The sequence below is a fragment of the Macrotis lagotis genome, chromosome 6, assembly GCF_037893015.1.
Source record: "Macrotis lagotis isolate mMagLag1 chromosome 6, bilby.v1.9.chrom.fasta, whole genome shotgun sequence".
Classification (NCBI taxonomy): Eukaryota; Metazoa; Chordata; class Mammalia; order Peramelemorphia; family Peramelidae; genus Macrotis; species Macrotis lagotis.
The window spans coordinates 226,111,278-226,133,437 of NC_133663.1; the positions used below are offsets into that span (position 1 = coordinate 226,111,278).

Genomic DNA, 22,160 nt, shown 5'->3' on the forward strand with positions numbered 1-22,160 from the left:
AGCTAGAGAAGTCAAGAAATTTGAGGACTAAGAAACTTAAGTTATTTTAAGTGATCTAAACATGCACCAAACCCTAAGCACACTTTCATAGCCTTTGATCTGGATCTATGTTTCTATGATCCTTCTTACCCCCAACATATCTGCAAAAATTCTTTGTACTTTACTTAATTTTTATAGTCTTAATCCCCAAACATACTATTTTCTCCTCCTATATTGGAGGTCTGTAGTATACACCCATAATGATTATCCTTTCTCTTAAACTGAAATTCAAAAATCCAAATCTAATTTTCTCAGGTACCCATCTTCTTAACTGATTTTAAAATTTTTATTGCTATAATGATTTTGAAAACTTAATAAAGAACCATTGTATCAAATAGATTTCATTTTATCATACATATAAAATTCATGTTTGCGCTAGGGCAAATACCACCAGAGTGATGATAGTTTTTTTTTTCTTTAAGACCTTATCTTTACTAAATAGTTTCACATACTTTATCGAAATTTGTTCTTACATGAATCTCTTTAAATAGTATAATAAATATGATCATATGGAGCTAATAGAGATAAAAATGCAGTTAAAAGTACATTTAAAGCAATGGTATAATAAATTAACAGTTTTAGACCAGCACCAACTATGGAGTTGTGAGTTAATGAATGACTAGAAGATTTGTTAATATATTTTGGGTCCTTCATTATTTATTAAATTGTTGCCATTTTTGTACTTGCAGATATGTTATTTTGTTATTATTATTATAGAGGAGGGGCACTTGCCATTTCTTTGGCAGAAACACTCCCCAAACACTTGTAGTCCATCTTCAGGCAAGGACATTAAGTGAAGTAATTATATTAGTTTCACAATTAGCTTTTCTCTGATTCTACTTGTGGGTTATTAGTACAGATTCATTTGTTTTCTATTCCCTAGCAGTTTCTTAATGTTTCTTATGACAATGATGAAAATTTTTATAATGCTGTGAGGTTTACAAAGTCTTTTTTTTTCTCACTCAGTTCCTCTTCCTCCTCCCTCTTACCCACCCCCTTCAGTTCAGTGAACTGTTGTGTGTTGTTCAGTCATGTCCAACTCTTCATGACCTCATTTGGGATTTCTTGACAAAGATACTGAGTGGTCTGCTATTTCCTTCTTCAGCTCATTTTATAAGTGAGGAACTGAAGGAAGAAGAGTTAAATACCTTGACCAGGGTCATATACCTAGTTGTTGTGTTGTTTCAGTGGTATTTGATTCTTCATGACCCGTTAGGGATTTTTTTTGGTAAAGATACTGGAGAGGTATGACATTTTTTTGTCCACCTCATTTTTAAGGTAGACAGGATTAAGCAACTTTCCTGGGTCATACAACTAGTAAGGTCAGATTTGAACTCAGGAAGTGACTGTTCTGACTCCAGGACAAGCACTTTATCCACTTCACCACTTTCACTATACCACCTAGATGCCCTAAAATAGTGTCAGAGATGAGATTTGAACTCAGGAAGAGGAGTCTTCCTGACTCTAGGCTAGATGCTCTGCTGCCCCAATAAGGTGGACACTATAGTTATCATTATTTTCATTTTACAGATAAGGAAACTGAGTTACAAGGAGTTAAATAACTCAGTCATAGAAGGAAGAAAGTAAACATTCATTAAGTAATTTGTTTGTAAGCTAAGAACTGTACTGAGTACTTAACTGATATTGTCTCATAACCTTCACACCAACTCTGTGAAGTAAATACTGTTAATATCCCCATTTTACCTTTGAGGAAATTGAGACAACAGAAGTTAAATAAGTGGCTGATGCTGAATTTGAGCTCAAATCTTCCTAACCCTAAACCCTGAACTACCTAATTTCTTGATAGTCATATAGCTGGTGAGATGTGAACTCATTTTTTTGTCACCAAATTCAGCATTCTTTTCCCTTTGTCATATTGCTGCTCATGTTCCTCCCTTTCCTCCAATTCTTCCTCTCTCAAAGTTTAAAAATGGGGGTAATAGGGGTGGCTAGGTGGTGCAGTGGATAGAGCACTGGCCTTGGAGTCAGGAGTACCTGAGTTCAAATCCGACTTCAGACACCTAATAATTACCTAGCCGTGTGGCCTTGGCCAAGCCACTTAACCCCATTGCCTTGAAAAATATTTTAAAAATGGTGGTAATAACAATTTGTTTAATAAAGCAGCTATATGTAAAATACATACCACACATTTAAGATTTTCTGTCATTTTCTAGTGTTCCTCACTTATTAAATCACATCACTCTGTCAAAGAATTTCTTGCCTTCTCTTTTTGTAACATTTCTTGTATATTTGAAACTTAAATCTAAGATCATCCTTCCCATATTACTTTTGACACCAAAGATGAAAACTAATCTCTTCCTCTCCTTCCAAGGTTTGAACAGCTCTTGGTACATTAGAAAAGGGAAAGAACAGTTTCATCTATGATAAAAGATACATGCCAATTTCACAAATTAGAGAAATATTGAAGTGGCTTTAAAATACCAAGAAAACATCTAGAGTTGGGATGAAATCATCTTTGTAGGACAGGACTATACTTATTTCAGGACAACTAGTCAAGAGGTCCTGAGTTCAAGTGTGATCTCAGACACTTACTAATTGTTGGAATTTAGGCAAGACATTTAACCCTGTTTGCCTCAGTTCTCTCATCTGTAAAATGAATTGGAGAAGGAAATGGCAAACCACTGCAGTATCTTTGCCCAGAAAACCCCAAATGGAATTGCAGAGAATTGGACACAATTAAAACAACTCAACAACAAAATACTTTACTACATTTACTCCAGACCTTGTGATCACCAAAATAGTCAGTAAATGGTCCTTGAGTAGAGCAGGGAGATATACTGGACAACTCTCCTTCCCTCTCCCTGACTCCTAATTAAAATTGTAGCAAACTGTGGAGATGAAGATTGTATCAGGGAAAGACTTGGAGGTCAGAAAGATAAGAATAAGATTTGCTGGTAGCTATAGTTTACTAATTGAGGAACTCTTAGCTAAACTGTCAAAAAGAGGATCCAGATAATTGGAGGGGTTAGAATGATTTTTTTAAAAATAGTGCCTCTTGACCTTTTCAAAATGTTCAAATCCTTGGGCATAGACTCTGTCCTAATTGAGGCTTTAGAAAAGTAAGTCCACACAGACTATATCTTCCAAGAGATGAATTAAAAAAGACATATCCTAGTTCTGGATTTTCAGGTAAAGGAATGAGATATCATTTTATCTTATTAAGCCATGCTCTTTTTGTAATTTACCCCCTCTTTCTGTTAACTGAGAAAATCATGTAAAAACAGAATTGTAAAGAATGTAAATTATGGCCCCATGGAACCAAAATTTAAAGAGAGTTCAAAGAAAATGAACACATGCACTCCTTTAGTGGTGTAGAAACAGCCATATTTAGTATTCTTGTGTTAAAACTAGCAAGAATAATTAATTTTGAGGATCACTTTAGTAGCTAAAGTACTTTAGTATCCTCTGTAATTATACTGGTCTTGGTTGCTTTTTATATTGTCTTCATATCATGAAGATGAGTGCCTTTATCTTTGGTATATCTTGCATATTTATACACACACATACATATATATATATATATATATATATATATATATATATATATATATGTGGTCTTTCCCATTATACTATGAGCTCCTTGACAGCAGTGACTGTTGGTCTCCTTTCATTATATTCCAACACTTAGCACAGTATCTGGTGCTAAATAGATGCTTGTTATTGACTGAGAGAACCTTGAGGAATGTACTAAAAATCAAAAAGGTATATACCTTTTCAATGTGAGTGGAATTTCCTGTTATTAAGATTTTGTTTTACTAAGAAGATGCTGTGTATTTGTGTGTGCATATATCACTTTTACTTTATAAAAAGAATCAAAAGTTATGCAATATAATTTTCTGGGTTTTTTGGTTGTTGTTGAATTATACATGAACTGACCCATATAAGAAAACCCATAACCAACATTCTCAGTGAATCAAATAAATCAACTTCATGTTTGTTGTAGTATGCACAATGAATACTTTAATTCCATTCCCTCCCCAACCTCAAAGATTTAGGAACTGCTTCAAAAATTATTTCCAACATCTCATAAGACTCTGAAGTCTGGCATCTGACACCACAGTTACCTACCATAACTCATCAAGCAATGGATCATAGCATTTGTGAATGTAAGTGTGGGTTCTAAAAAGCACTAAATCAGAATTGCAGTTACAGCAATTTTGACATGTGAAGTTAACTTTAAGTCAATTAATATCCAGGAACTATAGTTATTATTCTAAAAACACGACCATTTAAAAGATTAAGAAGGCAGTTCTTATCCTTGGAAAGAGAAGAAGAAACAAAGGCAAAGGGAAGGAATTTTCCTTTGCACTTATTACCCAAACTCCCTATTCCACTCCTTGAGGTCAGCCTTAAGGCCACGGGGTTTCCATGTGGTAGTGATTTCTGTTCTCAATTAGGATCACATTTACAAATTAAACTAGAGGAAGGAAGAAAGCATATCAGGGGTATTAAATGAAAGCCTGGTAAATGGGAAATTTTTTGAAGGAAAAAGTTGAAGGTAATTCTCAGTTCTGAAATAATCTGTTTTACAGCCCCCATTGGATGTGGTCTTCATTTTGTCATAGAACACCACTGGGCCTGAGAGCCATTATAATTTTATTCTTCAAGTGTTTGTAGAGCAAAAGTGATAAGGCTTTTTTTTTTCTTCCATCTGGCGGTACCCCCGTTGGCTAAAGGGCAGAAAGAATTTCCTCTCTAACCTTTTGTGCAGTAATTCATTGCTTTGCTACTAAAGGTCCTATTTTTTGAAACCTGAATCATCCTGAGAAGCTAGAAGTAAGAGAAAGAGTAAGGATAGCAAGATCAGTAAAGATTACTGAGATATTAAGGAAGCAGAAAGAAAAGTTGGAGAGACAGGGTGGGAATTTTACATATTTAAATATTTACATATTTACAAATGTGTCTTATTCTGCATCTAGATCACCTCTCTTTTAGGAGAGGAGTAGCATGCTTCATCATTGAATTAAAGAGACTGTTTCTTTGCTCCCTGTGCATCATTCTACTCCATTTGCTTCTAATTTAAGAGATCAAAAGAACTTTTTTAATTGAAGGGAAGAGAAGGGCTCTGACTTAAGCTCATTACTAATTTTTTCTTAAGATAGTAGAATCTCCTATTTACATATTAACAGTTCCAGAAATGGAAGAGACTGAAGAAATCATTTAAATTTAATCCATTCCCTTACATCATCCATATTCCATTATAGCCATCCAAGGATCATCAAGACCTTTTTTTTTATTTTTGAAGGCCTTTAGTTAGGACCCTACTGCCTCCAAAGGTAACCCATTTCAGTTTTTGAATAAACATAATTGTTAGGAACTTTTCCTTTGCACTTTTTCCCTAAATCTATCTCTTTGCAATTTTTATCTATTACTTATACATAGTTTTACTCTTTGTAAATAAGCAGAATCAATCTCACCTAACCATAATAGGTTTTCCAAAGGCTATTCTTCTTCAGGTTAAATGTTCCTAGTTTCTTTAGTTAATTTTTACATGGCATGATCTTGTGTCCTTTCACAATCCTGGTTGTCTTCCTTTTGACCCTTTCCAGTTAAACAGTGACTCACTTTACAACATTCTACCCAGAATGCCTTTTCTCTTCAGATCAATAATAACAGAAACAAACAAAAATCTAATATTTAGAGTGCATTAGCAAAATATTTTATAATGTTATCTCATTTGATCCTTCCAACAACCATATAAGCATATGCTCTATTATAATCACCGTTTAAAAGATATTATAATTATGTTATATATAATTATATATTATATATTATATGTTATATCTATATTATTATAATAACCATTTTAAAGATAAATAAACTGAGGTTTGAGAGATTTGCCCCATATCACACAGTTAGGAAGTATCTGAGTCAGAATTCTAACTCAGATATTCTTGACTCCATGTCCAGCGATCTATTTATTTTGTGCTTACATTTTCTATTTGTATGACCTTGTGAATATCATTTAACTCCCCTAGACCTCAGTTTTCTCATATACAAATGAGGAAATTAGAATTATGAACCTCATTATGATCCTAAGTGCAAGACCTTTATGCTAGGTGCTGGTAGAGCTGCAATGATGGAAAATTAGTTTTCTCTTCTTTTCCCTTCCCAACCACTTACCTTCCTTTCCTTTCTCTTTTCTTCACTTTCATTCCCTTTCTTTCCTTTCCCTTCCCTTCATTTTCCTTTTCTTCTTTTCTATTCCCCTCTTTTCTTTTCCTTTCTCTTCCTTTTTCTTCCCCTTCTTTTCTCCTTTCATCTTTGCCTTCATTTTCTTTGCCCTCCCTTCCCTTTTCTTCCCTTTCCTTTCATACCTTTCCTTCTTTCTTCCTTCCCTATCCTTATTCCTATCCCCTCTCACCTTACCACCAAGATCTTTGGGGGAAAAAAGGAAAAAAAATTAAAACAATATCCTAATAGAATATCCATAATCAAGCAAAATATATTCCTACCTTAAGTGTATATACTACATATTTACAAATGTGTCTTATTCTGCATCTAGATCACCTCTCTTTTAGGAGAGGAGTAGCATGCTTCATCATTGAAGCTTGGGAATCACAGTTAGTCGTTACATTGATCAGAACTCATAAGTCTTTAAAAGTTGTTTTTTTCTTACAATGTTAATATTATATAAATTGTTCTTCTGTTTTTGCTCATTCACTCTGCATCAGCTTGTAATACCATCTCTGGTTTCTCCATTTCTTACAATGTAAGAATTTTCCACTACATTAAAAACTGTATATATCTTCATTTAACCATTCCCCAGTAGATGAGAATCTCATTGGTTTTTAGTTCCTTTCATACTGCAAGATGTCAGTATTCTTTCTATCATGTTATACTGTGAGAATTGAATATCACCTTGCTAAAAGTTAAACTTAAAAAGGTTGTAAGGCAGTGTTCAATATTTGCAATGTAAGTAGCACTAGAATCTTTTCCCCTAGGGATAAATAAAAGTTACTACTGCCTAACTGAAAAGATTATTATAAAAATAGCATATTTTAAAATAGTGTGTTAATATGTTGGGCTATCATAATCACTGTCACCATCACTACCATTCTGGAGACTATAACACATAAAATCCAGGGTCCTATTTTTTGACAGTGGAGGAAAGGCTTCTCATGCAAAGTATGTATCCAACATGTAAATAATACCCTGTAGATAATTTTAGAATTGTTCTTTGGAAACGTTCCCATATGAGTGTTGTTGGATTCCCAGTGGTTAGGGGAACAACAGGAGATTAGGCAGAAATTTAAGTAAAATCACATCTTGCTTTCCCTGTGGGCTGCCCTGATGGTCATTTGTGATTTGAGTTCTACAAATTTATTGCTAATTTGAGCCTCCACATGCATTTGCCATCAGTGGGTTTTCTGGTTTCATTTATGCCGTCACACAGAGATACTCTTCTCTGTTCTTTGAAGGTTTATAGGGGGAACTTTAATTGATTGTAAACTATGTAAAAACCACCTACCAGGCAATTTCAAATTGCTTCAACACATCCAATATTTAAAGAAAAGGGGAAATTATTTGACACACAGAATTATTTGTAACCCTCTATGTTAAACCCTCACCATTCCTTGGCATACTCACACACATTCACACTTTAAAAATTTATTTTTTTTCTTATTATTATGAAAAGAATGTTTATATTAAACATGTGTAAACATGAATGTTTCATTTCAAATGAAACCATGAATCTCTACAGCTTATCGGGTTTTTTGAAGTACATAACAAATTAGATCATTAGTTCCAAAGCTATCCTATTTAACTGAACTCCAGCTCTTCTTTTCTAAGAAATTTTAAAATGTTTCACTGATGCCGCAGTTTTTTGAGTAGTCTTCATTTCCACTCCTAATTCTCCCCACTCCCTAATAAAGCCCTGTCTTATAACAAATAAACATAGGTCCTTAAGTCCCATTTACCATGAAATCTCCTCTCTGGGCCCATCCCTTCCTACTCTTTGGGGTGCCTCTTAACTCCAGAAGCTGTGATTTCCTTTCTTCTGAGGCAGGATAAGTGTTCTCACTAAGCACAAAATCCTTGTTTTACCCTCATGGTAAAGTATTTCCATTTGTAAAATGTTTCTTGTTCCCTATGAATGTGTTCTTCAATGGTTTCCACTCCCACCAGTGATATAAGGTTTCCTCTTTTCTTTCCCCTTCTTTCTTTCCTTGCCCTCTCCCTCTTCTTCCTGAGAGACCACAGGAGTTATATTCTCTTCACCTTCAACCTTTGACTTGATTAGAGCACATCATTTATTCCCCTTGATTAGAGTACATCATTTATTCCCCTCTATTGTTTCCTCCCCCCCCTTGTCCTTTTTTGTTCTCCTTTTCTACAACTTAATCCCACTAAAACCCCTGATTGATCTATAGGTTTAGTCCATGATGTTTCAGACTTATTGCTCCACTCTCATTTCTATTTGACTTCTTTCACACTTGTATCCTTATGTATTCCCCAATCTCTTGATGATTTCTCATATTCTTTTTTAAAAATATTAAAAAATTTATTTAAGGCAATGGGGTTAAGTGATTTGTCCAAGGCTACACAGCTAAATAATTATTAAGTGTCTGAAGCTGGATTTGAACTCAGGTCCTCCTGACTCCAGGGCCAGTGCTCCATTTACTCTACCAGTCAGCTTTCCCCCTCTTATTCTTTTATTATCATAATTGTGATTGTTCACATCAGAGGTGAATTTCTACTTTTAATGGTGTTTCTTAGAGCTCCCTCCACATTTATTTTGCTTTATCTAGTCATTCATTGTATTTGCCACAGCTTTCCTTCCAAGAAGCAAATGTCTTTAAATTTAATTAATTTGTAGTCATCTTTGAGCCCATATAAAATCTGGACTCTGCTGTTATTTCTTCTTCCTCTGTTTACCAGGAAATGATGGAACCAGTTGCCAGGATCTTAGTTTTTGATGTTAAACTTCAAGTCCACTTTTATACTCTTTTCCTTTATCCTCATCATGAGGCTCCTTGATTAATCTTCATTTTTTTGTCATTACAGTGATATTTTCTGCATGGTTTAGATTGTAGATATTTCTCCCAATAACATTGATACTAGCTTTTGATTTCTCCAGCCTTGCATTTCTCATGGTGTACTCTACATATAAATTAAACAAATAAGGTGATAATATACAGTCTTGTTATTCTCTTTTACCAATCTTAAACTAATCAGTTCCATGTTTGGTTCTAAATAGTGCTTCTTGGCCTGCATACTGGCTCCTCAAGAAACAAATAAGATACTTGTCTGGTACATCTCTTTGTAGGCTTACCATATTTTACAGTGATCTACATAGCCAAAGGCTTGGTGTAATCAATGAAGCAGAAGTAGATGTTTTTCTAGAACTCCCTTACTTTTTTTTCATAATCCAGTGAGTGTGGTCAATTTGGTCTCCAGTTCCTCTGTCTCTTCAAAAACTAGCCTGCTCCTCTGCTAATTCTCAGTTTACTTATTGCTGAAGTCTAGATTATAGAATCTTAATTTGAACATTCCTGAGAATTGTTTTTCTTTAGGCTTGGTATATAAATTGATCTTTTACAATCTAGTAGCCACTATTTGTTTTCCAAATTTACTCAGATTTGAAAGGGTGTTTCAAATCTCTCTTTTTTATTCAATGTTCAATATTTTCATTAATAGGTTCAAATTTTCAGAGTATATCATTTTGGATTGCATCCTGAGTTTCTTTGCTTTTCATATCAGATTATTTCATTCCTCCTGTGATTTCTGATTAAGTGTAGAATGATTTTATTATTTAAATTTCTTTTCCTTTATATTTAAAAGTCTATTTCCTAGATACTTGCAATATTTGATGTTTGTTATTGGAATTCATCTCATTCATAGTCATACTTATGTTTATTAATTACGTATTTCTCTTTTATTCTTTTGTTCTTTGTGCCACTTGTCCACTTATTTAATCAAAAGAAAGTATCAAAAAAGAAGAAATTTGTTTAACACTAGTAATTTATAATGGAAGTGGCCCACTCCCAATCCGCTGACCCTATACTCTTTTTTTATTTTTTTAAATTTTTGCAAGGCAATGGGGTTAAGTGGCTTGACCAAGGCCACACAGTTAGGTAATTATTAAGTCTCTGAAGCTGGATTTGAACTCAGGTACTCCTGACTCCAAGGCCAGTGCTCTATCCACTGCACCACCTAGCCGCCCCAGACCCTATACTCTTTACTTAGCCCAAACTCCAGGCACTGGTTCTTACAACTCCTTTCTTTTCTTTTCTTTTATTATTTGTATTTAAGATTCCCTTTTCCTGCTGTTTGGGTTATGAAGTAGACTCAACTGGTGGGAAATAATGAGGTGCCTGTTCTGGGTTCTTTCCTTAAATGAAGGACTTGGAAAGAACTCTCTGATGTTGGTTGACACTCTACCCTCTCCATGCAGAGAGAGAGGTAGGAATTTAGGGGCAAGGGGTGCTGAGGAGGCATGAGTTTTAGAGTTAATATGATCCTGCAGGAAGAATAGTTTCTGAATATCATAAAGTACAGGAGTTCAGCTAGGTGGGAAAATCAAGTTCTGATCAATGAATGTCATATTTAATCTGCACCCAATCTAAAAAACATTGAATCACATAATTTATTTTATGAAATTACTAACTAAATCTAAACCACTACTTACAAAAGAAAATAATATTAAAATAATACCCTAAAATTGGCAGAGTTGTAGCTTTCTGAGTTCTGAGTAATCCATTGACACAGAACTACATAATTTTATATTATATAGAGTCTCACACAAACAAGTTCTGGGTGACCTTTTGGTGTATTTGTATTAACTTTCTAAACCTAAAACTCTTTTTTTCCCTACAACTTTTGACTTTCCTACCAAATGAAATATTTAGGAAAATGTTAGGAATCTGAGCCCTTGGATGGTAACTTAAGAGGGTAGTCAAGAGAAGTTCAGAGAGACAGGAAAAAGTAATTTCAGAATATTAAAATCAGTAGGTAGGTCTTCACTTTATACATAGACATTTATACCTAGCCCCTCTTTGTGAAAACTAGATATCACTTTGTTTAGTGCCTCTTTTGTTCTACTTAAGATAATCTGCATTATTTTTTCATTTATTTGTCATATTCCTCAACTCCTCAAAGGTAGGAGCTATATTGGAGTCTTCTTTACCATCCAGATGAAAAAATAGCAGTTTAGAAAAGAAAAGATTCCAGATAGCAATAGTAAAATGAAATGAGAATGTGTACATTCTTATAGCATGTCTATTGGCAAGGTTCACTTGAGCCTAATTCCTTAACATGTACAATGCTTACATCTCCTGCATTCCAAGTGGTGCCTAGCTTTCAATGTAAAGTATACTATCTTTTTAAAGACCTTTTTTCTAAAGGAGCAGTTAATGATGAAAAAAGCAAAGTTTTCCTATAAAGGAAGAAATTTGTTATGACAAATAGCAATTTTGACATAAGGGTGTGGGATATTGCCATTGTTATGGATGAACATTTAGGATGAACATAATAGGATTGAAGAACTTTGTTTTAAATATACTGCTAAAATATGTATATACAGACCCACAGATTTCAGATGATATTTGTACAGTTTTGGAGAGAAAGTCATATAAAATATAGAAATGGAAATATGGTTATAAATGTATTATTAAAACTAATTTTTATGAAAAAAGCAAACCCCATCATAAACACAATATTTTCTAAATATGGTTATTGTTAAATGGATTTTAACACTGGCATGGTAATGAATGTTTCATGAAATTAAATATTCTTTATGGTATAGAGTAAAGATCAAGGAAGTAAATATTTGAAATGGAATAATAATAAATTTGTGAAATAAGATTCTCTTGATGATTATTATGACTAAGGCTCTTTTTTAACTTAACTAAGTCCCTATATATTAACAATAGGTGTTGTTATATTGAAATGTTGATTAACTTGGGTACTTCTAAAATTCAAGTATATTTTGAAATTTTTTTAAAACTTTCCTATTAATAGTATGTGAATGAAGTTAAGAAAAGAATCACTTAAGTCAAACAAATGAATATATTGTAAATTAAATTCCCACAAAGTCAATTCTTGATCTTCAGTATCTAAATATATACATATATGTGTGTGTGTGTGTGTGTGTGTGTGTGTGTGTGCATTTTATCCTTTGAAAAAATTTAAAAAACAAAAACAAAACAAAAAACTCTGGGCCTGATAATAAATTGGGAAATGTCAAAAGAAAAATGTACACATAATTTATCTATAGGATTGTTCTGGACAACTTGTAAAAGTATAGTAATTAAAAAGAGCTGTGGGTTTTTTTGTTTTTAAATATTTTGCCATTGGAATTTGTAAAAAATTTTGAAATTTAAAAATACCCTATAGCATAAATATCTCAAGCTTTTGAGTCTTGATAGATTTATTTCCACCTCCACCTCCCTCTTTCCCCATTATATACATACATACACATTCTTATTGTGTTGTTCTGTTGATTTGCATTTTTAAGAGAATACTTCATGATTGTATCAATCAAAACTTTTTGGAAATTTGCAATCAGTTTTTTAAAAATAAATTTAATCCTGGGTACGAAACTTAATAATATTCATCCCTTCTTAGTAGGCAAAAATTCATATTTTATTATAAGTTATTAATTAATAATATTTTATTATCTATAATCAATTAAATTTGAGAAATTTGGAGAATTCTAGATTTAGGGCTAGAAGGGACTATTGGGATCATTTAACCTGACTCCTTCATTTTATATATATGGAAACTGAGATTCAGAGACTTACTCAAGTGACTTCCCCAAGATCATACAAAGAATAAGTAAATTCAGAAAATATATATTAAATACCTATTCTGTGGAAGGCACTGTGCTGGCTTTGAGAATATTAAAAAAATGAAACAACCTTAATAAGCTGTGAAAGCAATAAAGTTAAATGATTTCTTAGCTTATTTTTAAAAATCTGATATTATAGAATTATTATGGCAACACATTTGATAAATTTAGATAATATTCCTAGAACGGTAGAGAATGTCTTTGATATCACTGAGTCATTTCAGTCATGTCTGACTCTTCATTGATCCCAATAGTGTTTTTTTGGCAAAGATACTGAAGTGATAAGCCATTTTCTTTTCCAGTCATTTTATCAGATGAGAGACTAAAGCTAAGAGTGTCAAGTGACTTGTCCAGGGTCACACAGCTAGTATGTGTCTGAGGCTGGATTTGAACTCAGGTCCTCCTGACTATAGGATTGCATTCTATCTCCCATTGCCACTTAGCTGCCCGTAGAACCTATTGATAGAAGCAAAATCTAAATTACCTGAAATATATATCACAAATGTATTCCATTTTATGTAAACTTTAGTTAATATATTTTTATGAAAATATATTATTAAAAATACTAACTGTTATTACTTTCTCCAGTCCCAAATTTTTACTCGCACACCTACCTTATATTTGGAATTAAAATTGGACCAAGGAGCCAAGCATTCCCAGCCTATTCCTGAAGGTAAGCAGAACTATCATTGTCATTTCAACATAAGATCTTGGGACCATAGGTCTAGAGTTGGAAGGAACCTCAGCAATTTTCTATTTTTAAAGATGAGGAACCCAAAACTCAGAGAGGTTAAGTGATTTATCTATGGTCATACAGGTATCAAATAGCAGAACTAGAATTTGACTTATGACTCCAAATTCAGGATACTGTCCATTGTACCTTCCCTTCAAAGTTATCTGGTTCTGAACCTGAAAAAGTTCATTAATTATTTTGGTGCTAGGTATATGAATATGCCTTAGAAATTAAGAAAAAAGAAAAACATAATGAGATCAGTAAGCCTTCTCTGGAACTAAGCTCTGTCCTACTTCATAAATGTTCATGTCACTGGAAATCCCATTCATGGAATTCAGGGTCTTCTAATTCTAAAGAATGGATGAAAAATCTTCCCCCTTCTTTTGTTTCTCTATCACCAAGTTAAACTGTTATTAAAAAGTAGTAGCAATAGGAACTGTTATTGACATCTGAAGAAGTCAACCTAAGGAAAATTATAACCTTTCTCCTGAGTGGATTATGTATATTTTAAAATACTACAGTCCGTCAATAAACATTTATCAAGTGCTAATATCTGGGAGTAAGTGAAAAGCAGAAGAGAGTCCCTGATGTCAAGGAGTTCACAGCCTAATGAGGAAAACAACATGCAAACAACTGTGTACAGACAAGCTATATACAGGATGAATTAGAAAAATTCTTCAAAAGAAAGACCCTAGGATGAAGGGACATTGGAAAAGATTTCCTGTAGATGGTAGGATTTTAGTTCAAACTTGCCACCTGTTGTTTAAAAGCAATGTAGTATAGTCCAAAGGAGGTCTTAAGGATACTTCTACTCCTTGATGATTGATGTCTCCTCATTTTGGGATGTGAAGCAGCAATCATCTTAAGTGGATCCAAAAGACAGTTGTCTATTTTCCTGCATCAAGGTCAAGATCAGAAAGGAGTTTGGAATAAAGATTTAATTATTTTTAAGTTTTTTCTTAACCTTGGCTCCTTGAATTTTTACTTTAGACTTAGCTACATTAAAAGTAATTTGTCCTTTGCAATTTTATTTCAGGCACTTAAAAGCATTATTCTGAGATAGATTTATCCATGACAAAGAAAGTTGAAAAATTCTGTTCTGATTAAGAATTAGATAAAGGCTAGTTAGGGAGATGTGGGGAAACTACTGTATGCATACACAATTTGGAAAATATCATTCTTTTTTATAGAAAATTCTTAAGATTCTTATGTACTACATTTTATTTATTTTTTAAGATTTTATTTATTTTGAGTTTTACAATTTTTCCCCCCAATCTTACTTCCCTTCCCCCACTTTGCCAGTCTTTACTTTGTTTACATGGTATACAATGATCCAAATTGAGTGTGATGAGAGAGAAATCATATCCTTAAGGTAGAAACATAAAGTATAAGAGATAGCAGGATCAGACAATAAGATATCGGGTTTTTTTCCTAAATCTAAGGTCCTTGGTCTTTGTTCAAAGTTCACAGCTGTTTCTCTGAAATCAGATGATATTCTCCATTACAGACAACCCCAAATTGTCCCTGATTGTTGTACTGATGGAATGAGCAAGTCCATCAAGGTTGATCATTGCCCCCATATCACTGTTAGGGTTATGTACTACATTTTAAATGTCAGATATATATATCCTCTCTTCTTTTAGTAAATAGATGATAAAACTAAAAGTTATATGCTTCCTTTTCATTGACACAAAGAGATCTGTGAAATAAATAAGTATCCAGATTTTCTCAGATAATTTATGCACATCTTGTTCATAAAAATTGTAGTTTATAGATGTTCAGATGGAATTTTGAAAGCTAGAATCAACTCTATCACTTTTAAAAAATAAACAAAAAAGTAATCAACTGCATCATGAATAAAAAGAATTTATGACAAAACAAGAGAGCATTACAGGAAGTAAAAGGGAGAATTTTGATTATGTTAAATTAAAAAGATTTTGAACAAAAAAAAATTCCATTATGACATACTCCAAAGACTTTCCAGATTTAGTTGTTTCACGATTTCTGTTGTTTTAAATGATTCTTGGGACAATGGTCCATCCCTAAAGCTTGAAAAGTTTTTTGTTATAAAAAATTTTGAGGTAATATTCCTATTAATGCATCTCTAAGCTGTATCTAGCTTTGTATGTCAGTCTTGAGACAGTTTATTTAACATGAGAAAGAGTTATGTAGTAGCCTAAATAATAGAATATAATGCTTCCAATTTATTCCATGCTAATGATGAAAATACATTCCTTTACAAGCCCAAAAGATGAAACATTCACCCTTGGGAGATTTTCCTATAAATTCTTTACTCTTTTGTGTCAGGAAATGGCCTTCATGATTCAGCCTAAATTTTATCTAAATTCTTTCCCAGAAATAGTATTCGAATCAGTTTTTGCCATCTCTCTGTTTCCTTTAGGCCAGGCACATTTGTATTCATTTGTACTAATCTTGCAGAAAACAGATGTTTTATACAGTGATTTTTGGAATGTGGTAGGTTTGAGGCATTGAATCCTACTCTGTATCACTTATGAAGAATTCCATTTGTATATTTTCTGGCATTACCAGATTCTTTCACATTTACCAAACATTTTTCACTTGTTAGCTATGAGCAAAAACATTAAAAAAAAAATTTAATAGTAGGTGGTGTTTGCTTTGACACTTCTCATTATTTGGATCTAATTTTCTTCACTGAAAACTGATAAATTTGCTAATTACCATTCATTGAGAAGGAAATAGAGATTACTCTATTTCCTAGGAAAGTATCATTTACTAGACTGGGCTTTTCCTAGAAATACATGTTCCTCCTGGTCCTAAGACTTCTTCTCAAGTACCAGTTCATACACTATGTGACTGGCTCAAAGTCCATCTGCACCATTAGTTAATCCTCAACTTTCCTTCTTCTCCCTTCAGAAGCTTTCTGGAGCTGGCAATTTGTATATGCTCATATGTGCTTATTCATATATATTTGTCTACATTTTCTTCAAAAAATCACAGAAGGGGCATCATTTTTTTTCAGATTTTGGAAAAAGTCTCTAAGATAAGCCAATAAAAAAAGCTGATAATGTGTTCAAGTGTGTATGTGCTTAATAAATATTCAAAAATTCTGAGATTGGAGGAAAGACTATTTAAAAAAAAATTTCAGTTTGTTTTGGGATTTTTTTGCTAGGCAGTGGGGTTAAGTGGCTTGCCCAAGGTCACACAGCTAGGTAATTATTAAGTGTCTGAGGCCAGATTTGAACTCAGGTACTCCTGACTCCAGGGCTGGTGCTCTATCCACTGTGCAACCTAGCCACCCCAGAAAGACTATTTTTTTAAAAATATTTGCAACTCTCATAATTAGGGAGACATTCTGAATCTTATATCTGACTCTGTGATCCCATGGACCATAATGTCTATGGATATACTTGGCAATAACTTCAAAGTCAGCTCATTTTACAGATAAGGAAATTGAGGCAAACAGGGTTAAGTGACTTGCCCAGGGTCACACAACTAGTATGCATCTGAGGGTGGGTTTGAACTCAGGTCTTCCTGATTCCAGGCCCAGTGCTCTAATCCACTGTGCCAACAAAGTACCTCTTGAACCTGTCTACAGGTTCAAATGCACAAACAAGCTTTTCTTAAGTCCTTCCTAGAGTACTTCAATTGTGACTTGCATGGGGGAGGGATTTTTCTTCTCCTGTCCCCACCTAAAACTAAAATTCTTAAATGCAAGTATTGTTGACTAAATTGTGGAATGATTTTGTACAGGATACTTAGAAAAGGTGGGGGACAGGAAGAAAGAGAGAAAGACAAAGAAGTCTTATGTATTCAATTAGTAACTTTAGATCAAATTCAACTCATTCGATTAAAATTTTGAATGTTTACATATATACATATATATGCATTTATGAATGTGTCCTATGCAAGAAGGGACCCATGATTTAAGTTTTTTAGTTTTAGTCAGATAAGTTATGTGTATGTATGTATGTGTATTTGTATGAATGTATATGTCAAATTGTCTGTAGAATGGGGGCAAAACCCAACCTGAGATATGACATAATCCAGGGAGCAGTCTATATCATAAATATAACATGCCTGGTTTTAGTTTAGGGGGTGTGGATATAGCTTAAGACAATTAAGTCTTTCCTTAGCTTGCCAAAACATAATTGTGTTCAAGCAGCACATAATCAGAACACATGAATTTCATCTGTGACTTGAATTTAAACCTTACAGATTTCACATTTTACTCTTTGCTAGGAAAAACAAAAAAAAAGACCAACTCCCTAATTTCAGGACAAAAACCTACCAAGCTACTGAAAATAATTTAGAGATGACATGCCTTTAAAAATGACTAAGTTTTTGCTAATTTAGAAAATGAATGAGTCAGAAATCTAGATCAAATCTTCATAAAAAAGGTTTTTTTAAAGTAAAAAGAATATGTTTGGTACAAAATACATTTGGTAAAAATCTGTCATTTATTAAACCATATTTTTTCTATTAATATGTGAAAGTTAAAATGCTTTGTGAAGAACTAAATAAAATGTTCTCTAAATTTTAAATGTACTAAAGTTTAGCATATACATATATGAATGTAAATTTCTGATTTCCCACTCCCCACCCTCTCATATCTAATTTGTTACCAAGTCATGTTGATTATACCTGCTGCATCTCTCTAGTTCTCTTCCTACTACAACCATCATGACAGGAGTTCTGATTACCAAAACAATTACCTGTCTTATTACTATAGTGGTCTAATAGATCATCTTCCTTTCTTCACTCTCTCCCTTTCAATTCATCCTGCCAAAATTATCTTTATGCTTTTGAGCTTCATATGCATATAGTATCTTAGTCAGTTATAGTTGCCTGAGGTCCTCATTCTTTCCTCTTAGAGAGAACTCAGAAATTTGAAATCTATATATGTTTTAGTATATAGAAATCTGACTGAATTGAGACTGGATAGGTCAGATAATAAAATGGCAGATTACAATTTTGTACAATAAACTCTCAATTATTCGATTATCTTCATTAAAACAAAGCTTTGTAGAACACAGATTGGCAGTTTAAGTATTGCTACATAATGGAAAATGGGCACCATTTTCATCCCATCAGCTGCACTAGATCCTCTATTTTCATTTAGAGCTGCAAGTTGAATTCATGCATGTGTGTATGTTTATATATGTTGTGTTGTAATAATGCCTTGTGTTATTATCCGCAACATGGTTGTTTCTAGGGAAACCCTCTCTGCACTTTCACTCAGGAATGTGATATTAAATATTTAATAACTGGTTTTCTGAAAATGCAAGAATTACTTTTAAGTTTAATCTATATAACCAGCATTCTCCATTGATTAAATCTAGATAATCAGTCAAAAAATAAATCTTGCCCTGATCTATGATTTTCGAAATATAAATGTTCACACCAAAATCTTGTCTCTTGTGAGCCTGTTCAAGCTGGTTCTAACACATCCCTGATTGTATGAAAGAAAAGCAATTAAACTGAAACATCTATTACATGTTATAAATATAAATATATATATACATTTATGTTTACATATATATATCTTGTAAAGTATAAAGCAATGTCCAACACACATACACACACAGGAGTTTGGCTTCTCAACTATTACTAATAAGTCATAGAACCCACTTTCTATGCACTTACATTCTATTGAGAGAGATATGATCCATTTATGGGTTGAAAATGAAAAGAGGCATCAAATTTCTCTAGGGATAGTTAAAGAAGGCAGATGATTTACAGCATAGTGGGGGTACTCAGATATTTATCTGTGTGATCCTGGGTCAGTCACTTAACTTTTTTGCCTCAGTTTCTTCATCTATAAAATATGCTGGAGAGAAAAATGGCAAAGCACTCTAGTATCTTTGCCAAGAAAACCCCAAATGGGGTCTTGAAAAGTAAACACAATTAAAAATGACTTACCTTACTGTTGTTCGTAAATTTCTATCGCTTATGCTGTGTGGAAAATCATGCTTTTACTTTGAATTCCCACCCCAACCCCCAACTTCCCTGAAATGTATATGGTGATGTTGTTGTTCAGTTCATCAGTAGTATCCAATTCTTGGTGATGTGGTCCATGTCATCCATGAAGTTGGGTTTTTTTGGCAAAGATATTGGAGTGATTTGTCCATTTCCTTCTCTATGGCAGAACTAGTAAGCATCTGAGGCTATTTTAAACTCAAATTTTCCTGACTCCCAGCCTAGTGTTCTATCCACTATGCCATCTAGCTATTCCATAAGGTTGGTAGGGCAACTTTTTTATTCCTGTTTTATAGATAAAGCAACTGATACCTAGAGAGATTGACACCTGTGGTAATTTACCAAGCAAGAGCTGGACCTAGAATTTAAAACCAGGCCTCCTGATCTCAACTTAATTTTTTTTTGTTTTTTGTTTTTTAAATATGGGCTTGAAGAATGAATGATGCATTATCCAAGAGAAATGTTTTTAAATTTTAAATGACTGACAGGAAAAATTTCAGAAAGACCTGAATTCAAATACTAACCAATATGTTAGATTTATGACTCTGGACAAATATTTTAACCTGTAATTATCATTTTCCTCATCTGTAAAAATGGAGATAAGAATGTTTATGAGGAAAGACTAAATTATTTGTAAAAGTGCTCTGCAAATCATTATTTATGAGCTTTACCATTTATATGGTAGTGACTTAAAAAAACCATACCAGCCTTATGTTAGTTAAATATAGATATGTTGTTGTTCAGTCATTTTCACTCTACATGGTCCCATTTTCTTGTCAAAGATATTGAAATGATTTGCCATTTACTTCTCTGGCTTATTTTGCAGATAGAAAAACTGAGAGAGATGGGGTTGCCCAGGGTCATAGAGCTAGCAAGTGTCTAAGGTCAGCTTTGAACTCAGATCTGGTGCTAGATACTACCCTCACATATGACTTTCAGTTCAACTTAATTGACTTCGTGATAGTGTCATTATGGCAACGTGTGGAAAGGGTCCTGGATTTAGAGTCACAAAATCTGGTTTCAAATTCCAACTCTTCCAATTCACATTGAATTCCAATGCAAACTCCAACTTATCAAATGGGTGATTTGGGCAAGTTACTTAGCTTTTCAGTTTTAGTTTCCTTATTTCTAGATTTTTGAAGCTATGTTAAGATCTCTATAGTTTTCAAGGAAACCAGATTTACCTGTATGTCTGAGGAATAATTGAAAAGCTCTTTAACAAAGCAAAGTGTTTTGAGGTCTTATTAAAAGGGGGGGGGGTGACAAAGGTAAAGAATCTATATTTGGAAAAATTTGAAGATAGCAAAAATTCTAGGTTTATATACACAGAGAGAGTTTAACTTAATTCTGTTGTAAGCAGAGAGGAGTTAATATAATTAATAATAAATAGCATTTGTATGACCCTTTGAAGGTTTGGAAATTACAAATATTATCTCATTTGGTCTTCATGTTAACCCTAGAAGTAGTTCCTATTATTATCCCCCTTCTATAGATGAGATAAGTGAGGAAGCCAAAGATTAGGTGCCTTTCCCAAGATTATTTTTCTTTTTAGTGCCTGAGAAACTTCCTAATTCCACATTCATTGTTGTAAAAAATATTAAATATTTTATAATAGTGTGCAATATGTAACATAATTGAGGAGGTAGGTGGTGAAATGAATAGAGCACAGACCTGGATCCAGTAAGATTCCTTTTCTTGAATTCACATCTGTCTCAGAAACTTACTATATGATCCTGGAAGTCTCTTCATCCTAATTATTAGCCTCAGTTTTCTCTTCTCTAAAACGATCTGGAGAAAAAAATGGTAAATGACTTTCTTTTATCAAGAAAACCCCAAATAGAGCATGAAGAGTCAGCTACAACTGAAACAAAAAAAAACCTGAGACCCATGTAGCTTTAAAAAGCTTACCATTTTTAATAGTAAGCTGCAAGTAGATATAGACAAAAGCTTCAAAGTGGTCCTAACATGTACTTAGCATTTTCCTCTACCTTTTTTTCTGACCCCCTGAACCCTTTTATTTTTCCATGCTGAATTGTTGATTCCATTTATTTTGAGAACTAGGTGAGAAACCTTCTTTAACCAATGCAGAGCTATTACTATTCTGCAGGTTAAAGTCTTAGAGAGTGTGAACTCTAATATCAAGTTGTTAAGAACTGGTCTCAAAGCCAGTTTTGGCTTGAAACCAGATCTTTCTAACTCCAAGACCAGTTCTTTATTCTATCCAATAGAGGGTACAAAACTCAATCAGCTGCAAAGTGCCAATATGCCCTGAATCAAATTAAAATGTAAAATGTAAAATGTTGAACAAGATAAATAAAAATACAATATAACATAGATAATGTTAATTTGTGATTTTCTTTTTTACATTATTTATTTTTCTGATTATCTGTAAAGATAATTTTCGACATTCATTGTTGTAAAGTTATCACCCTTCCTATCTCACATCCTAGGATAGCAAGTATTCTGATGTAGATTATACATGTACAATCATGATACCCATATTTCCATATTAGTCATACTGTGAAAGAAGAATCAGAATAAAAAGAGAAAAACCATAAGAAGGAAAAAAAAAGCAGGAAGTTTTAAAAAATGAAAAAAGTATGCTTTGATTTGCAT

At 33.2% G+C, this 22,160-nt stretch overlaps 1 protein-coding gene across 2 annotated transcripts in view; it reads left to right on the forward strand.

The window, feature by feature from the left end:
* The window catches only part of PIR (pirin), a 112,078-nt gene that overhangs the window by 67,959 nt on the left and 21,959 nt on the right, over positions 1-22,160 (forward strand). The window contains exon 6 of one of the 2 annotated variants that reach the window (XM_074192403.1): positions 13,442-13,526. The exons of the other annotated variant lie outside the window; for it this stretch is intronic. Within the exon in view, the coding sequence (XP_074048504.1) occupies positions 13,442-13,526 (85 nt within the window). The remainder of the gene's footprint in view (positions 1-13,441; positions 13,527-22,160) is intronic. 2 annotated transcript variants of the gene reach the window in all.